We start from the raw sequence: 17,344 nt of genomic DNA, 5'->3' as shown, positions 1-17,344 counted from the left end.
GTCCTTGAAGATCTTCTTTAGAGTCTCCCCACAAGCATATATCATCCGCGAACAATATAACTTTCATTTTCTTACCTCCAATGGTTTGGTGAACTTTTCTCTGAATCTCGTTCATCACAGTGATGAAAAGAAGAGGGGACAGAACACCACCCTGTCTTAACCCAGATTTTATATCAAAGGTTTCAGTCATTCCTACAGGTGTTTTGATTTTCCTTTGGGTATCTTCATACAAATTCTTGATCTGGTGTATCATGTCATCCTGTATTCCTATTTTCTTCAGTGCTTCCCACACCTTCTCTCTATTCACTGCATCAAATGCTTTCTTGATATCCAGAAAGGCTAACCACAAATCTCAGTTGTGTTCATAGTATTTTTCCATTAACTGACGGACTATAAAGATTAAGTCAGTTGTTGATCTCCCCTTCCTGAATCCATACTGTTCTTCGAAGAGGTTCTCTTCAATAAGGGATCTGATTTTACGCTCTATAATTCTTTCATAAAGTTTACCAACTTGAGATGTTAAAGTGATGCCTCTATAGTTGGAACATTTCTTTCTGTCTCCTTTCTTGAAGATTGGTATTATGATACCTGTTTTCCAATCGACTGGTATGTCCCCTTCTTTCCAGATCTTACGAAAGAGTCTGTAGATCCAATGTTTTCCAGAAATGTCCATTGCCTTGATCATTTCTCCATTAATTTCATCAGCCCCTGCTGATTTTCCAGTTTTGATGTATTTCCAGGCATATTCTACATCATTCCATGTTAATTCTAACCTGTTGTCAGAGGCAGACTTGCAGGAGGTAGTACCTGTACTGTCTTTTTGTGTAGGCTGCATGCAATTCACATTTAGTAATTCATCAAAGTAAGTCCTCCAAGTCTCTTTGATCTTCTCATCTTCAGTGATCAAATTTTCATTATCATCTCTTAGGTATTTGGAGTGTTCTTTATCTCTTTTTCTATTTTTCATCATCCCATATAACATTTTCTTATTACCATTAACATTCTCTTTCAATTCATCACTCCACTTGTTCAACCACTTCTCTCGTTCTTCTGTAACAACTTTGTTTGCTTGTTTTTTAGCAACCTTGTATAGTTCCTTATTATGATCAGTCCGGTTCTTGAAATATTTTCTGAACATGTTGTTCTGGTTCAGGACAGCAGTTCTTGTTCTGTCATTCCACCATGGAGTTTCCTTCCATCTTCTTGTGCCACTGGTTCGTCCACAAACCTTCTCAGTTATCATTACTAGATTTTCTTTCAGATCCTTCCATTCCTACTCAACTGTTCTTTCATCTGTCTTTGGTATCACTGTTTTGATGTTTTCTTGGAACTCTATTATTCTATCATTGTCCTTCAGCTTCCAGGTCTTGAGTTTCTTTACCTGTGTGGTTCTTACTTCTTTTAACTTGTTAAACTTTAAGTATCCAATGAGGAGTCTATGATCACTTTCCAGGGAGACACTAGGAATCACTTTTACATCTAAGAGTCTATTTTGTAGTTGTTTCTCGATCAAAAAGTAATCTATAAGAAATTCACTTTTTCCATCCCATCCATATCTTGTGACCTTATGGCTTTTTTGTTTTTGATACCATGAGTTCCCTATTATAAGGTTGTTCCTCAGGCAGAGGTCAAGTAGTCTAGTTCCTTCTGGGTTTCGTGGACCCCATCCATGTGCTCCTAGAATACTTTCATATCCATCTCTCACAGTTCCTACTTGAGCATTCATATCCCCTATGATAATTGTTCCATCTCCTCTTATTCTTTCCTCTATGTCTTCTTTAAAATGTTCTTTTTCTTCATCTTCACAACCAGTCTGTGGTGCATAGCACTGAATGATGTTGATGTTCTGGGAAGAATCCAATTTCAGCATTATGTGAAGAATCCAATCAGAAACATATTTTACTTCTACTACATGATCTTTCATTTGATGATCCATAACAACATCAACTCCATTTTTTGCTTGATCTCCACCTGACCAAAATAGATGGTATCCCTCTCTGAGTTCCTTTGATCCTTTTCTGTAACTACTACGTCTTATTCTTAATCTGTTCGGCATACTCATGCCTTGTTCTACCCCTTCGCTCAAAAACTAACTGAACAAGTTCTGGTGTCTCAATGTTCTATCATTCTATCTCTTTTTGTGGTCAATTTTTGCCAAATTGATCTCTTCTCACCAACTTAGTTCAGTATCTCTCCATTCTTGATCTTATCTACTCATGTCACCTTCAGCATTCTTCTGTAACACCACATTTTAAAAGTTTATATTCTGTTTCTTTTGGAGCTAGTTAGTGTCCACATTTCACTTCCATACAATAACACATTCCATACAGAAGTCTTCAAAAACATCTCTCTGATTTGTACATCAATGTTTTAAGTGAACAAAGTTATTTTCTTGAGAAAGACATTTTATATCCTCCATACTGCTGCCATTGTTAGCTGTTCTGTTACTCAAGTAACAATATTCATCTATTACTTTTAAAACTTTATTTCCTAATCTAATATTTCCTGCACCACCTGACTTTGTTCAACTGTATTCCATAACTTTCATATTGGATTTATTTATTTTCATATTGTATTCTTCCTGTTTTTCATCTGGTACTCCTTCTCCACGACTGTGTCCATACCGATTAGCAATTTCTCTGGATCTTCTGCAGACCCAGATAAAATACCATCATCGGTAAATCTCAAAAGTTATGATTTTCTCTCCTTGGATTGTATGAAAGTATATTATAATGCACAAATGACTAAGTTTTGTTATCTGTGCAGGTGCCGCCATGGTGTGTTTTCGAACTATTTTGGTGATAAGCCTCCAGACTGCAACAAAAGATGTGATGTTTGTAAGAATCCTTCTGCTGTTGAGAAGGCACTTGAAGAATTCTACAAACAAACCACAAAACCTGCTACATTCACCCTTACTGGGGATGGAGAGGATCTGTATGGTGGTGGCAGAATAGGACGGAAGAGGTAATAATACAGTAGATAAGACATGCTGGGATCTTTTATTGGTCTCTGTTCCAACGACAAACATTGAACACTGAATGAGTTGGCTGTGCAATTTGAGTTACTAATCTTTGAGGAGGTGGTGGATTTGAACCCTACCATCGGTAACCCTGAAAATGTTGTTCCATTAACATAAAGAAATAAATGAACTGGATTAAAGCCACTATATATATATATATATATTTATTAATAATAAAGCCAAGCTTTCAGCCAAATTGCATTGGCCTTCATCAGGGCATGTGAAGTTTTGCAAAACAATTTATCCCAAATAAAGTCTGTACATAACTGCGTAAATAATAATAATTACTAATACTAGTAGATGTAAACAACTTCATAGCCACACCTTACAAGTCATCATAATAATAATAATCATCGAGCTTGATATTTCCATTATTTACCCATGGGTTAGAGAATCGCTTCCAAGTTATACTAGTCTATTACACTTGCATCAAGAGGAAACTCTTGCAAAATCTTTTATTTCGTTCCTTACAGTATTACGTTATTATTATTATTATTATTATTATTATTATTATTATTATTATTATTATTATTATTATTATTATTATTATTATTATTATTTTTACATCCCTCTAACTACCGTATTTCACGGCATAATCGTCGCACTTTTTATACCAAAATTTTCGAAAAAAATTGTAGGGTGCGACCATTATACGATGAATATTTAATACCAGTATTTGTATTACTCAAAAAATGTATTTATAACTAAATTGTATTTGATACAAATTTAAGATGCACGTAATACTCGCGTTTATACATCAAAATAATTAAAATAGTCTAAAACAAAATTCATAATTTTTCGTAACAATTCGGTGAACGATTTTCCAACCTGAAAATAAAAATGAACGTATTAAGTTAATTTGTCATTAATTTGAGTATTAAAGTTAAAATATTACACTTGCAAAAAATTATCGCTTTGTTGTGAAATGCGGACTTACCGGTACGCAATTTATTCCAAATCTTAGGTGTCGCTATCGCAGGTTTCGCTATCTGATGCGCCGTCCTCGCCTCTGTTAATACCAGTATCAGATTCTTCGTCTCCCTGCCACACTGCGTCATCTTCGGAACCGTCTAGTGCATTCGAAATCCCAGTCCTTTTGAAGCTCTTGGAGACTAGTTCAGGTGGTATAAGATCCCAACTCTTCTTCACCCACGAGCATAACAAGTCCAAGGGTGGACGCCTGATATTTCCGGCGGACGTCAATTGCTGATCGCCGCTCATCATCCACTCGTTGTAAAATCGACGTAAGTGGTCTTTAAAGGGTTTATTAACACATGCGTCTAGTGGCTGCAAAGCAGATGTTAGGCCACCAGGAATGACTATCTGTCGTGTCTTATTTGTAGTGAGAATTTGCTTCACTTCGTTCACGAGATGACCTCGGAAACTATCTAAAACAAGCAGAGCTGGTTGTTTTAGTAGTGCACCAGGTCTTCTATTCCACACAGTTTTAACCCAGTCCAGCATGAGTTCTACGTCCATCCAACCCTTTGGTTGCACTCGTACATGAATTCCACGGGGAAACTGTATATTCTTAGGCATCGTTTTCCTCTTGAAAATGATGTAAGGCGGCAACTTTCTCCCGTCAGCTGTAATGGCTAGCATTGCCGTGCATCGCAACTTCTCACTACCGCTGGTTTTCATTAATACACTCCGTGATCCTTTTAGCGCAATAGTGCTGTTGCGAGGCATATCAAAAAAGATTGGAGTCTGATCGGCATTACCGATTTGAGAAAGCAAGTACGAAGTTTCCTTGCGCAAACGTATGACAAATCGGTGAAAATTTACAATCTTGTCCGTGTAATCAGCAGGCAACTTTTGGCTTAGTGTTGTTCTCCTTCGCACTGACAGATTGTGTCGTCGCATGAACCCCTTAATCCACCCACGAGTCGCCTTAAACTGAGTTACCGGTATGTTGTGTTTGCGCGCTACCTCCTGTCCCTTAATTTGTAACATTTCATATGATACACTGCAACCATTGTTACGTATTTCACTGACGTACCTAAACACTTCTTCGTCAATTATAGGAAACTTCCCTGTTTTAGGACCTCTAAACGCGCGTCTAGAAGGGTTTGTGCTTTTTAGCTTGTTTTTTACTTTCCGCCAGTCACGCACCAACTTTTCACTCACAGAAAATTTTCTTTCTGCAGCTCTGTTCCCGTGCTGTTCAGCGAAGGCAATTACGCTTAGCTTGAAGCCCGCAGAATAGTTTCTATATTTACCCATAATCGCTTATAAATGCTTCACACGTTAATGTTTTGCGATATAAATGACTTTCCGTAATTGTTCACTATTAAAACAAATTATTTCTGCAAACACCCAAAACACAAATTAAAAACTTGAATTCTCACGCACACATGTCTACAGTAAGCACGTAAATCTGAAACAAATAAATGCATCTGTGATCTGTCCATTCCAGAGCAGCCAATACTGTTAGGCAGCAAGGAAGCATGCAACAATTTATCAGTTTAGCTCATTGGTTGCGACACACTACTGCGCTTGCGCAAAGCTTGCAAACCGGAGCTCTAGCTAGCGCGGTGTAGATCTACTGTATAGTTGACTGTATTCCGAGACGTCAGTAACAAACATTAATTTTTTTCAATTTCTTTTAAACATACGGTAATTAGGTTAATATTTCTTCCCAGTTATTGATGATTTTACATTACAAGACTGTCGAGTTTATAAAATAAAACTTTAATAGCATTGGCTAATAATTATCTTGACTGCTTGGATAAAAGTTTTCATCCCATGCCCGGACACGTATGACGTAGTAGTAGGTAAGATAAGAGTCTAGCGATGACAACTGAGACATCGTAAATAATTCGGCTGAATAATTCCGTGGAAATCTGCGTTATCGTCTTGGATTTCACTTCGTGCGCAATAACACAGGAGCCGGCCCCATGGTGTAGGGGTAGCGTGCTTGCCTCTTACACGAAGGCCTCGGGTTCAATTCACGGCCGGGTCAGGGAATTTTACCTGTATCTGAGGGCTGGTTCGAGGTCCATTCAACCTACCTAGCCAGTATTTCCTGGCGACGTTGCCGATAAGCGATAACTTACAGCCTTACGTATTTCAAATGGGAACTCATAATATGTAGGTGGTGAATAAATAGTACACTGTCTCGCGACCACGTTGTCAAACTGCCGATAGCCTACCGGTAAGCATAATATGTAGGTGGTGAATAAATAGTACACTGTCTCGCGACCACGTTGTCAAACTGCCGATAGTCTACCGGTAAGCCATGCGTCGTACATATACCGGTATTATTTATTTATACGTTGTGCAACATGTCGCAAACGTGACTGTGTTGCCAAATTGCCCGTAAACCATACACATATTTAAACTGCGCATTCATGTGCAACTTACGTTGCAGTTCCATTTACCTTTTAACCAGATTAGTGAACAAAATTTGGACGTGCGACGATTATGTAATTAAAGGTTAAAAGTCCGATTTTTGTATTGAAAATAAAGGATGCGACGATTACGCGGTGGCGACGATTATGCCGTGAAATACGGTACTCTTACATTTTTTTGAGTCGCTGAGGTGCCAGAATTTTGTCCTATGGAAGTTCTGTTACGTGCCAGTAAATCTACTATCACAGGGCTGACGTATTTGAGCACTGTCAAATGCCACCGTACTGAGTCAGAAAGCCAGCGCCTTAACCACCAGAGCCACTCAGCCCGGCACTACTAGTTGATGATCGTCACAAAACTCTATCAGCTGATCACCTCGGTCATTCCTCATACCCAGTCGATAAGAACCAACTATATCTTCATATCTTCCATGGTCAGTCTTTGCATAATTATTACCATTTTACCTTTACTGAACTTTGTCATTAGTTTATCTAGATCATAAAAATGCTCAGTTTCTAGCTCATCACTTGTTGCTCTGGGAGCACATATGTATCAAGGATAAATTAACAGCCACTGCTTCAATCTCCAATAGAATCATTTGTTGACTAAGTGGTACAAAGTTACTGTATATATTTTTCTGGCAATCCTGTTGATAACTACCACCCCCACGCCAAGTACGTGCCTGCCATTGTCACAGCATGAATAATAACATGTATAACCACCAGATATGCACTGACCTTGTCCTGCCCATTTCATTTCACAGATGCCCAGAATTTCTACAGCCATCCTTTGCATTCTCTGCCTGGTACACTGTCCGGATATTCCAGGTACCTATATTCATTGACAACGTTTCTTCTGTTCCGTTGCATCTGTGTTCAAACTCCCCTCTCCCCCCAAGGTCTGATTGAAGGGATTACTCAAGAATTGAATTTTATATTGGAAGTTGAAGCCATGTGAACTATACTGTGGATATCTCAAGGTTCTTTAATACATTGGTTTCCTGCCTTCTGCATTCTACTTAATTGCTGATAATTTTTGACTGAAAATAGTCTGCAGTAATTTATTAACTAAAATATGTGCAGTGATATATGAACCAGGTATCCAAAAAAGTTTGTGCCACTTGGACCAAAAAGTGATGTCAATCCTGTGTGGAAGATATCAGATGTTGACATTCCTGTCAACAGTCAGTCAGTGCAGAGTTGTGAGGTGTGTCGGTTGAGTTGAAAGCCGTTTTACAAAACGCTGGCAACCAGGAATGAGTTAGCTGGAAAATTTATAATGTCCAATAACGGACCATTTATATTGGTATTATAAATTTACTCATTCGGAACAAATGTTTCAGGTTCCCTATGGGAATCAACATCTATATCATCTGATGGCCAAGCAGGCATCAATCTTTGGTAATGAGACAAAGTCTGTCATAGTGCATGGCACTGCCAGTGGCTACAATTAGCCTACGCAGTGGCCTCCACGGTATGCACTAACCATGCGTCTTGGTAGGTGTGCTAAGTACCAACTGATGAGCCTAGCCTAGCACACGGGGGCGAAACGCTGGCAACCAGGAATGAGTTAGCTGGAAAATTTATAATGTCCAATAACGGACCATTTATATTGGTATTATAACACCTGTAGATATCCATAAATGTGGTATATTTTCCTGTTATTTATTTTTATTCTTTCTGTCAAGGAACTTTTGGCACTGTCAGGGCGATAATATACCTAACCTAAATAATCTTATCTCATGGACAGCTGTTTACGTAAATCCGGATGGCATAAATGTAGAGAACAAGCATGAAATGTACTTAAAAATAAGGGTCTGTGTTTCAACAACCGCAGTTATCAAAATAATGTTTCCATTTACTATGTATTACATTCAGAAGTACAACTCGTAACATACGCTAGTTATCAGCTGATGGTTTGGCATGCCTTCTACAGTGCGGCTTTATTCGGAAGGAGTGGCTTCTGCTACATATACACCAACTGGGAATATCAGAGACCATCTCCAGAAACCATTTGGGAATAGATTCACACTGTTTAGACTCTATAGACGGGAACAAAATTATTTTTAAAAGATTCAGAAAGACGGGACCTCGTATGCTCTTGATTGCAGTACATGGCTCAAAGAGAATGAAGCACAGCTGACGCGACTGGCGAAATGGCAGTGAAGATGACGTCACTTGAATTGCCGACACGCCGGTAGCAGGGCAGGGAAGTTGGCGGCGCAAGGCGATAATTCAAATGAAAGCAGTGATCAGGTTTACTGTATGGTAGCCCTACTGCTTAACTGAAAGAGACAAATGACTGGCCATTAAGTTCTTTTGCATCAATATTTAATTATATGATAACGTGATACCCTTATCCCTTTTTTCTACGGGGTCGAGTATGAAGTGAGACGAATCTTCCTAGCGAGTTTTTACAACCGTATGCCCTTCCTGACGTCAACCTCACCAGAGGAATTAATGAGATGTAACGAAAGACGTGATATGAGTAACTAAAACAGACTTTTATATGTACTGTAGGCCTAAAAGTCGTGTTCACCGTTTATTGTCTTTTGTTTAGAAATACTGCCTTCCAACGAAAATAGCCAGTATAACTTAAACACATTCTAAGTTTGTTAAATAATAGTATAGAATGTTTACACGTACAATTTGTAGCTCTTTATAGCCTAGAAGTCGTGTGTTCGCTCCACAAAATTTTGAGGTTATCGCATATTGGTCCTCCCTTTACTATTTTTGGCTGTAAAAGTGGGGAAAAAAGGGGTCTAATATGCAAGTAAATACGGTATATGCAGCAAGTTTGTAAGAAGGCTTGCGAGAGTGTTTCTAAGATCCAGACAAGTTGCCACCCCTCCTCAGTCATGCTTTGTTGGAGGGATAGCTATGAGTGTCCCACCAAGCTTCTTTTTTGTGAAAAATGCTTAAAAATAAGTGCCAGAGTATATGTGGAAACTGTTCTGGATCCTCTCGTGGAGGGCATAAGTCATACCATGTTAAAAATGTGCCCTGGACCTTCTAGCAAGATTCTATGTCACTTCATAAGGTAGGAATGATTCAACAGCTGTTATAAGCCAATGTACCATACTTGATCTACACCATTGAGTGGCTTCTGGTTGCCCCAGTTTCAACTTTCTGGACTTCAAACTGTGATCAGTGTGAGAGGAAATGTTTTGCAAGAAAAGACACCCTATACTTGGAAGTTTGAAGCGTTCCTTAGTGGTAGTGCTGGATTTTCCAATTGATGCTGTCTGTTCTGCGATAGATGAGCGGCAAAAGAGACTTCAAGTCTGTGTGTGTGCTAACATTGAACATTTTGTAGACTAATTAGCGCAAGTGGTGTGTGTGATGTGTGTGTCTATATTTATTTATTTTAAGGACTACTTTAGTCAGATTTATGGAGATTTTTCTTCTTTTTATCATCCCAATACTGTTTCATCCTTTCTGAACATTATTTTCTTTCTGCTTCTGGAATCACTCTTCCTATTCTCTTCTTGTTGATTTTTGTCTGTTGTCTAGTGTGTTTATCTTTCAATATCTTGAGTGTATTTGTTTTGTATTTTAAATCTTCTATTGTAATATGTAACTCTCTCATGTCTTCTTTAAGTTCTGTGATCCATCTAATACTATATTTACTCTTACTCTTCTATAATTTTTCTACTAATTCTACGTATTAGGTGCCGTAAGAATGATATTAGTTTCTTTTTCATTGTGCTAGTCACAGGTTCTATTTCTTTATAAACTGTTTCATTGGAAGCTAGTCTCCAGACTCCGTTTACTTGATAATTTTTATTTAAACAGGTTCGCACTATTCTACTTTCTAACTTGAGTCCTCTATCTATTGCAACTGTGTTTGTTGTTTTGAATAATGTTTCACATGCATATGTAATTTGTGGCTGGATGACTGTTTTGTAGTGTTTCAATTTGGTTGCTATTGAGAGGCCCTTTTTCTTCTTCTTCTTCTTCTTCTTCTTCTTTTATGACCACATAGGATCACTTTAGTCAGTCCGTTGTTCAGGTCTCTTTGAAGGGATTGTTCGGGCTTTGCGGTCCTCCCAGTACTTCTTCAGACGCTCCGATCTTCGTGCCCTTTCCTCAGTTGAAAATGTGCGTGTTGTTGGTTTGTTTTGTGTAAGGGTAAAGCGGAGGTTTGTATTCTTGAGTTTTGTATTCAATTTTATCTTATTTTTGGTGTCTTCTGTTGTAAGGCCTATTTCCTTCAGATCCTCTCTTACTTCTCTGATCCATTTACATCCTGTTGTGGTATTTTTTGAGACGAGATTGTGTTGTACTAGTTGTTTCAGAAGTCTCGAGTCCTGCATCCTCATGATATGTCCAAAGAATCCCAGTCTCCTCTTACGCATAGTATCTGTAATGGGTTCTAGCTCTTTGTACACGACTTTGTTAGGTATTAACCGCCACTGTCCATCTTTCTGATATTTTTTGTTGATACAGGTTCTTCCAATCCTCCTTTCAATTTTCTGAAGTCTGTCAGTCTTTGATTGTTTATTCAGGTAAAAGAGTGTTTCTGCTGCATATGTAGCTTCCGGTTTTATAACTGTGTTGTAGTGTTTTATTTTTGTATTTATTGATAGACATTTCTTTTTGTATATATCCCATGTTAATTTTTGTGCTTTAGCTAATCTATTTGTTCTTACTTGGATTGAGATTTTTTCATTTAAGTTATGTGTTATTACTTCTCCAAGATATTTAAACTGAGTTACTATTTTGATTTTATTACCATTTATGGTGACTTCTTTTAGCTGTGTTGGTTTTTGGGGCATAATTTCTGTTTTTTCAAATGATATTTTGAGGCCAATTTTATTTGCAATGTTTTGAAGTTCTGATATCTGGGTTTTTGCTTCTTTTATGTCCACTGCTAGTAATGCTAAATCGTCAGCAAAACCCAGGCAATTTGTTTTGATTTTTCGGCCAATCTTTATTTTGGGGGGACATTTTCTAAACCATTCCCTCATTACCATTTCTAGAGCACAGTTAAATAATAGTGGTGAGAGCCCATCTCCCTGCCGTAGTCCAGTTTTAATTTCAAATGTCTCTGATGTTTCACCCCTAAACTTCACTTTTGACTTGGTATTGGTGAGAGTCAATTTTATCATGTTTATTAATTTGGGGTGTAGTCCAAGGTGTCTTAAAATTTTAAACAGAGATTCTCTATGGATGCAATCATAAGCTTTCTTGAAATCTACAAATGTTATCACCATATCTCTGTTTCTTCTCCTGTTATAGTCCATTATCAACTTAAGACTCATGATCTGATCAGGACAGCTCCTCCAGGGTCTGAAACCTCCTTGATATTCTCCTAGTTCTTTCTCAAGTTGTAAACTTATCCTATTAAGGATGATTATTGAAAATATTTTGTATGTTATGTCTAGGAGAGAGATTCCCCTGTAGTTATTAGGGTCGGTTTTGTCCCCTTTTTTGTGCAGAGGATGAATGAGGGCTGTTGTCCAGTGTTCTGGTAGTTCTTCTTTAATCCAGATAGAGACAAGTTGTTGATGGAGGGCAACTTTTGCTGAGGTTCCTGCATATTTCCAGATTTCCGCAAAGGCCCTTTTTATTATATATATATTGTTGGTAACCAGTTTATCTATTCTATTTTGCCATCCTGGTTTCTAAATTTTGTATTTCTTGGTCTCACAGCTTAATTTTGTTTGCAAGGGGAAGTTGAGTTAGCATAATTTCTGTTTTTTTCAAATGAAATTTTCAAACCAATATTTTGAGCTATTTCCTGTAAAGATTTTATTTTTTGTTTTGTTTCCTGAATATCATTGGCCAGAAGAGCTAGATCATCAGCAAATTCTGGACAGTTCAAATGTATGTTATCCTTCTGGGTTCCACTTTTTATATTTTTCGAGTTGTTCTTGTACCATTCCATCATAACATACTCTAGTGCACAGTTAAAAAGAAGTGGTGACATTCCATCACCGTGTCTTAAACCAGTTGTTACCAAGAATGGTTCAGAAAATTCTCCTCTGAACTTCATTTTAGAAATTGTATTAGTTAGAGTATGTTCAATCAATGTGATTGGCTTTGGGTGAAGTCCAGAATGTCTTAAAATTTTTAATAATGATGGTCTGTGGATGGAGTCGTATGCTTTCTTGAAATCTATGAACGTTTTTGAAAGGGGCTTATTTTGTTTTCTGTAATATGCCATGACTAGCTATATATTAAACTGAAAAATCTTGAACCATATTCCAGGGGCCTGTTCCACCAACAAACTTTGCTGCTTTTCTCTTTGCACTTTGCACTTTTCAGTTCAGATTTTGTTCCATCATCACTTTTCAGATTTACTTTGCAAAGTGAAAACTGAAAAGTGAAAAGTTAGGAATCTTTTCACTTTTCAAGCCTGTTATGTTCCTCCATTGGTACAGAAATGGAAAGTGCAAAGTAATGAAGTGAAAAGTTTTCAGAAATTTTGCAAAGAGATGATTCTCTTTTCAGTTGTTAATTAACAAGTATGTACACTAGTTTCTCGGCCTAGAATTTGGTTTAGGATATAAACACGTTACGACGAGAGCTTTTATTATCATCAAGTGAGGACAGTGATGAAGAATCGTTAATATTGATGCTCCTACTGAGCATGAGGAGGTTTATGTTGATAGACATGGGCATCATTCTCTCAATATTATGGTGATTAGTGGCGCAGACTTGACCTTCTACAGTGCTAATGCTAGTTGGCCGGGTAGCGAGCATGATTCCAGGGTCTTAAGAAACACTGCCGTATGTAGACGTTTTGACTCAGGTTGGAGGCCGTTCCCAGGAGTAGTTATATTAGGTGACAGTGTCTATGGACTAAAAGAGTGTCTAATAACCCTGCTTAATAGAAATCCTGACGATGCTGTTGAGCAATGATTTAACAAGGCACATAAATCGACACGGCGTACTGTTGAGAACAGTATTGGAATTTTAAAGGAACCTTATTCCTGCTTAAACCACTTACGATTATGTCCAACAAAAGCGGGAAAGGGGGTCTTAGCGTGTATTGCATTGCATAATATTGCACGTAAGGTTGGAAGAGAAAATGAAGACTTGCTTACCTTAATGGATGAAAATGAAGACCCCAATCCTGGAAATGATGAGGCACTGTATTTAGACGCCGTTGCTAAACTCAATTCATTGTTGAGATATTTCACTAACTGAACTGAACAATAATATCTGTTTCTATATTAAGAACATTCATTTTTATTTACTATACTGTATTTCTACTAATCTACATACAATAAACATGTTACTATGAAATTTAAGTTCAAATCAATCACTCGGTACTTTCATTGGCTATGTATTCTATGCATTCTGTGCATTCATCTGTAGTATAGACAAAATTCTGCGAACCAGAAGCTGCAATGTCACTAGTAAATTCTGAAGGTGGTATCTCCAATTCCCTTTCCAACTTCAGAGTTTGCAACTTCCTGTGGTAAATTTCCACATGGAGGAGTTCCTGCCTCAGTTTTTTTGTCACCGTATCTTCTTCAGTGTTAGCAATAGGACGTGGGGAATTCGACAGCTTCCTTTTCTTTCTCCTCGGTGTATTTTGTAGGTTTTCGCCACTGGGAAGTTCAGCAGGAGCTCCATGGTCGCTTGATCTTCCATGTAGCTTTCTGCAAGATTCAACCCGTCTAAAACGGCCAAATCTTTCTGTAGGATGTCGAAGATAGCAGCATCCACCTCATCCAATTGCTTATCTTTCCCTCCTTCACTTCCAGTTTTCTTGGCATTATCTCTTTTTGCCTAAAAGCAAGAATTTAATGCTTCAGATGTGATATATAGGTAAGAGGAAATCATTACATATATTCTTCAATCACTTCTACATTACAATTTTATGTAACATGCTGCATCGACATGTGACGTTATACAAATTAATTTAAACGATATATTCTCGTTTAATGCATTTAATGAAAATGTTAATATTTACTTACTAGTGCATGACATTTCCATAATCCAAATAGATTATCCCTTGCGTACGTCCAAGATTTTTTGGCTCCAGCTAACTGCAAAGACTGAGCTTTCTGTAGAACTTCAGTCCAAGTGGATCGCTTGTCATCATGTGATAGGTTATTTTTGAAGTTGCCAAAAAGAATGTCCCGTTTCTCCTTGACAACTTCAAACACCGCTAGCTTCTTGTAATTTTCTTTCTTTCCCATGATCAAAATTTTAAAACTGCCGGTACCACAATTGGACGGTGTTATGCATGACTTGACCAAGCGTCAAATTGTCATTTCGAGATATTGACGTGAACGAGTTTGTTAGCATATAAATTTGAGTCTTGAATGAATTGGTAGATTTCTTTCACCATAAGAAGGACTGAGGTCAGTTCTATTTATAGACCAATCACCAACTGCATAGCAAGTCATTAAGTGTTTGATTAACCATAAAATGTTGCTTAGTCAATTTTAACTTTCTGAAGTAATTCATTCTTTCTGTTTCGCATCAACTGACCAAGTGACTATTTTGTCCCTTGGTCATGTGATGCACATTAATGTTATGCTTTTACTTATGTTTTACATTGGGGATTGTTACTACGAAAGGGTAATAATCTAGGTAAACAGACGTATAAACAGTTTTATGAGTAATGTTGAACAAAACTTCTGTTTATTATTCTACAATACCATTGCCATACATACAAAGAAACATATTATCCATACTATTACATACTGACATTTTACAGATGGGTTTCACTTATGCCGGTGTATCTACTTAATATCACTAATAACAGAAATTGAAATAAACTTCAGAATGTTCAATCTGACACAGGAATGGGAAGTATCATCAGCTTCATCTAAGTTTCATCTTCAACAATGAAATCAAGTTGATGGCAATCAAATCCATCAATTATCGTCTTCAATACCCGGATGACTGCAGAGTTTACGATAAAAATCAGTGGCATCTTTTGGAATAAGTGACATCAAAGAGCGTATGTCGCTGAGCTTCACTTCTGAAATGGGTTTTCCATTTGGCCACAGAGGTGTTAACAAATTGCTAAAATAGTGGGTCACGCCATTTTGTGAAGGACGACCAACAGCTTTCTTCTTCTGAATGTTTATTTCAACTGGCTGTCCTTTATATTCCTGCTTGAGGAAGATGCTAAATGGTTTGTCTTTATGTAGCTCTATCTCTTTCAGCCAGTTTATCTTCTCTCTCAAATTATTTGTCTTTCGATTCACGATTTGTTTCTCAAGTAAATCTTTTAAAATCCTCAGACTTCATTCTGTGAACAACTAAGGGATTCCTCTTCCTACACAATTTCATCACATTGATGTAGTCCTCTGCTGTATACAACCTTTGCTGATGTTTTAGTGCACACTCTATGTCCCCAAAATCACTGCCATTGGGGAGAAAGCTGTGTCCTGGAGCAAGGTAACGTTGAGTGATTTTTTTCACTGTGGGATGCTGTTCTAAGATAGCTTTTAACATCAAAACCATTTTTATGTTTCGGTTCTGTCCTCCACAGGAATCTGACCACAAGATTACTTCTTCAACAGCTGGTAGCTGTTCCATTAAATATTTCATCAGGCATGAGGATACCTCCTGTGACCCTTGGCCTGCCTCACCCTCTAACCAGACATAGCAGTGTCCTCTTTCATCTTTTCTGCTGCGTATTCCTAAGTTATAAAGCCATAACTGCCTTTTATAAAAGACTGTATTTGTAGGAATTCTAGGCAATGGCAAGGTTTTCTGTAGGTCAAAACAAAGAACTTCCAGGGTGCCATCTTGTTTTGTCTTCGACATGTCCAATGATCTCATATCCTGCGCAATTTTGGCTTGTTCAAGATGATTTTCTTTTTTTGTTTTTAAATTCTCGGCTTCGCATCCAATTGTATTTTGGATCTGAACTTCCAAGGTGTCACAAACATCACATATGTCCTTTTTCAGCGGTTTCCTTTTGATGTTGAATTTTGTGATTAATATCTTCTTATAACTTGCTTTTGATACAGGATTTGAAACCTCGTCCTTGTATATATCAAACATGACATTGACCGTTATTTCCGGGGTAAGAAATTCTGCTTGTGTCTCGCTTCTCCTATAGTGAGTTTTTTAACGTGGAAACTTCTTTATGTGGTCTGTGACTTCTTTCAGTTTATTTTCAGGGAGTTTATTCCTTCCACCAGCCAATCCACGACGATCCACAACGCCCCTTGGTGATTGTATCTTCTTAATTGCCAGATGAACCTTTCCACTGGAGATCCTAAATGTTTGCAAGAAGAAACTTTTGCATGCTTTGACACTGCGGATGGTGTAAGTTCTTGTGGCTGTTCTTTTGTTGGAGTCCTTCACTCTCTTCCATTTGACATCTTTTGTTGTTACCATGGCACAAGTAAGAGCTGTTTGTGCATCGTGTGATGTAGTACTATTGAAGTTTTTAAACTCTTCTTTCAATGCTCCAATTCCTATCTTATTCAGACATTTACATGAACAAATGTATTCTATAAATTCTTTGGGTTCTTTAAGATATCCCCGCTGTGTGATATAGGTTTCATTTTGAACACATTTCATCTTCCTGATTCTTCGATTCTGAAACGGATATTTTCTTTTCCGACCTTTTCTTGGTCTCCCTTCTCCCAGAGAAGAATTGTTTTTTGAGCTTCCAATATCTAAGAAGCAAAGCAAAGCAAAGCAAAGCAAAGCAAAGCAAAGCAAAGCAAAGCAAAGCAAAGCAAAGTCATCTCCGTACAGGCCATGAAGGCCCTTGGAGGGGTGGAAGGTAAAGGCTTCCACCATCCGTAACCTCGGCACTTGATGGGGTAGAGTGGTTAGCTCTATGCCCGGCCGCCTTTGCCCCCAGGAATTAACCTGGTACTCATTTTTGGTGTAGGCTGAGTGAACCTCAGGGCCATATGCACCTCCGGAAGTGGAAGTCTCATTTCTTAAATTTTATGACTTCCTGACGGGATTCGAACCCACGTCCTTCCGGGCGAACCGAGCGCGCCTTTACCGCCTCAGCCAGGCAGCCCCTGCTTCCAAT

The 17,344-nt window shown here is 38.0% G+C and overlaps 1 protein-coding gene across 1 annotated transcript in view; it reads left to right on the top strand.

Annotated features, from left to right (window-relative positions):
* LOC136866475 (ATP-dependent DNA helicase Q5) overlaps nucleotides 1-17,344 on the top strand; it is a 273,167-nt gene that overhangs the window by 200,360 nt on the left and 55,463 nt on the right. The window contains exon 9 of the mRNA XM_067143466.2: nucleotides 2,767-2,964. Coding sequence (XP_066999567.2) covers nucleotides 2,767-2,964 — 198 coding nt within the window. The remainder of the gene's footprint in view (nucleotides 1-2,766; nucleotides 2,965-17,344) is intronic.

The sequence above is a fragment of the Anabrus simplex genome, chromosome 3 (assembly GCF_040414725.1).
Source record: "Anabrus simplex isolate iqAnaSimp1 chromosome 3, ASM4041472v1, whole genome shotgun sequence".
Lineage (NCBI taxonomy): Eukaryota > Metazoa > Arthropoda > Insecta > Orthoptera > Tettigoniidae > Anabrus > Anabrus simplex.
The sequence above is the reverse complement of the archived record's forward strand: the minus strand, read 5'-3'. Positions and strand labels throughout refer to the sequence as shown.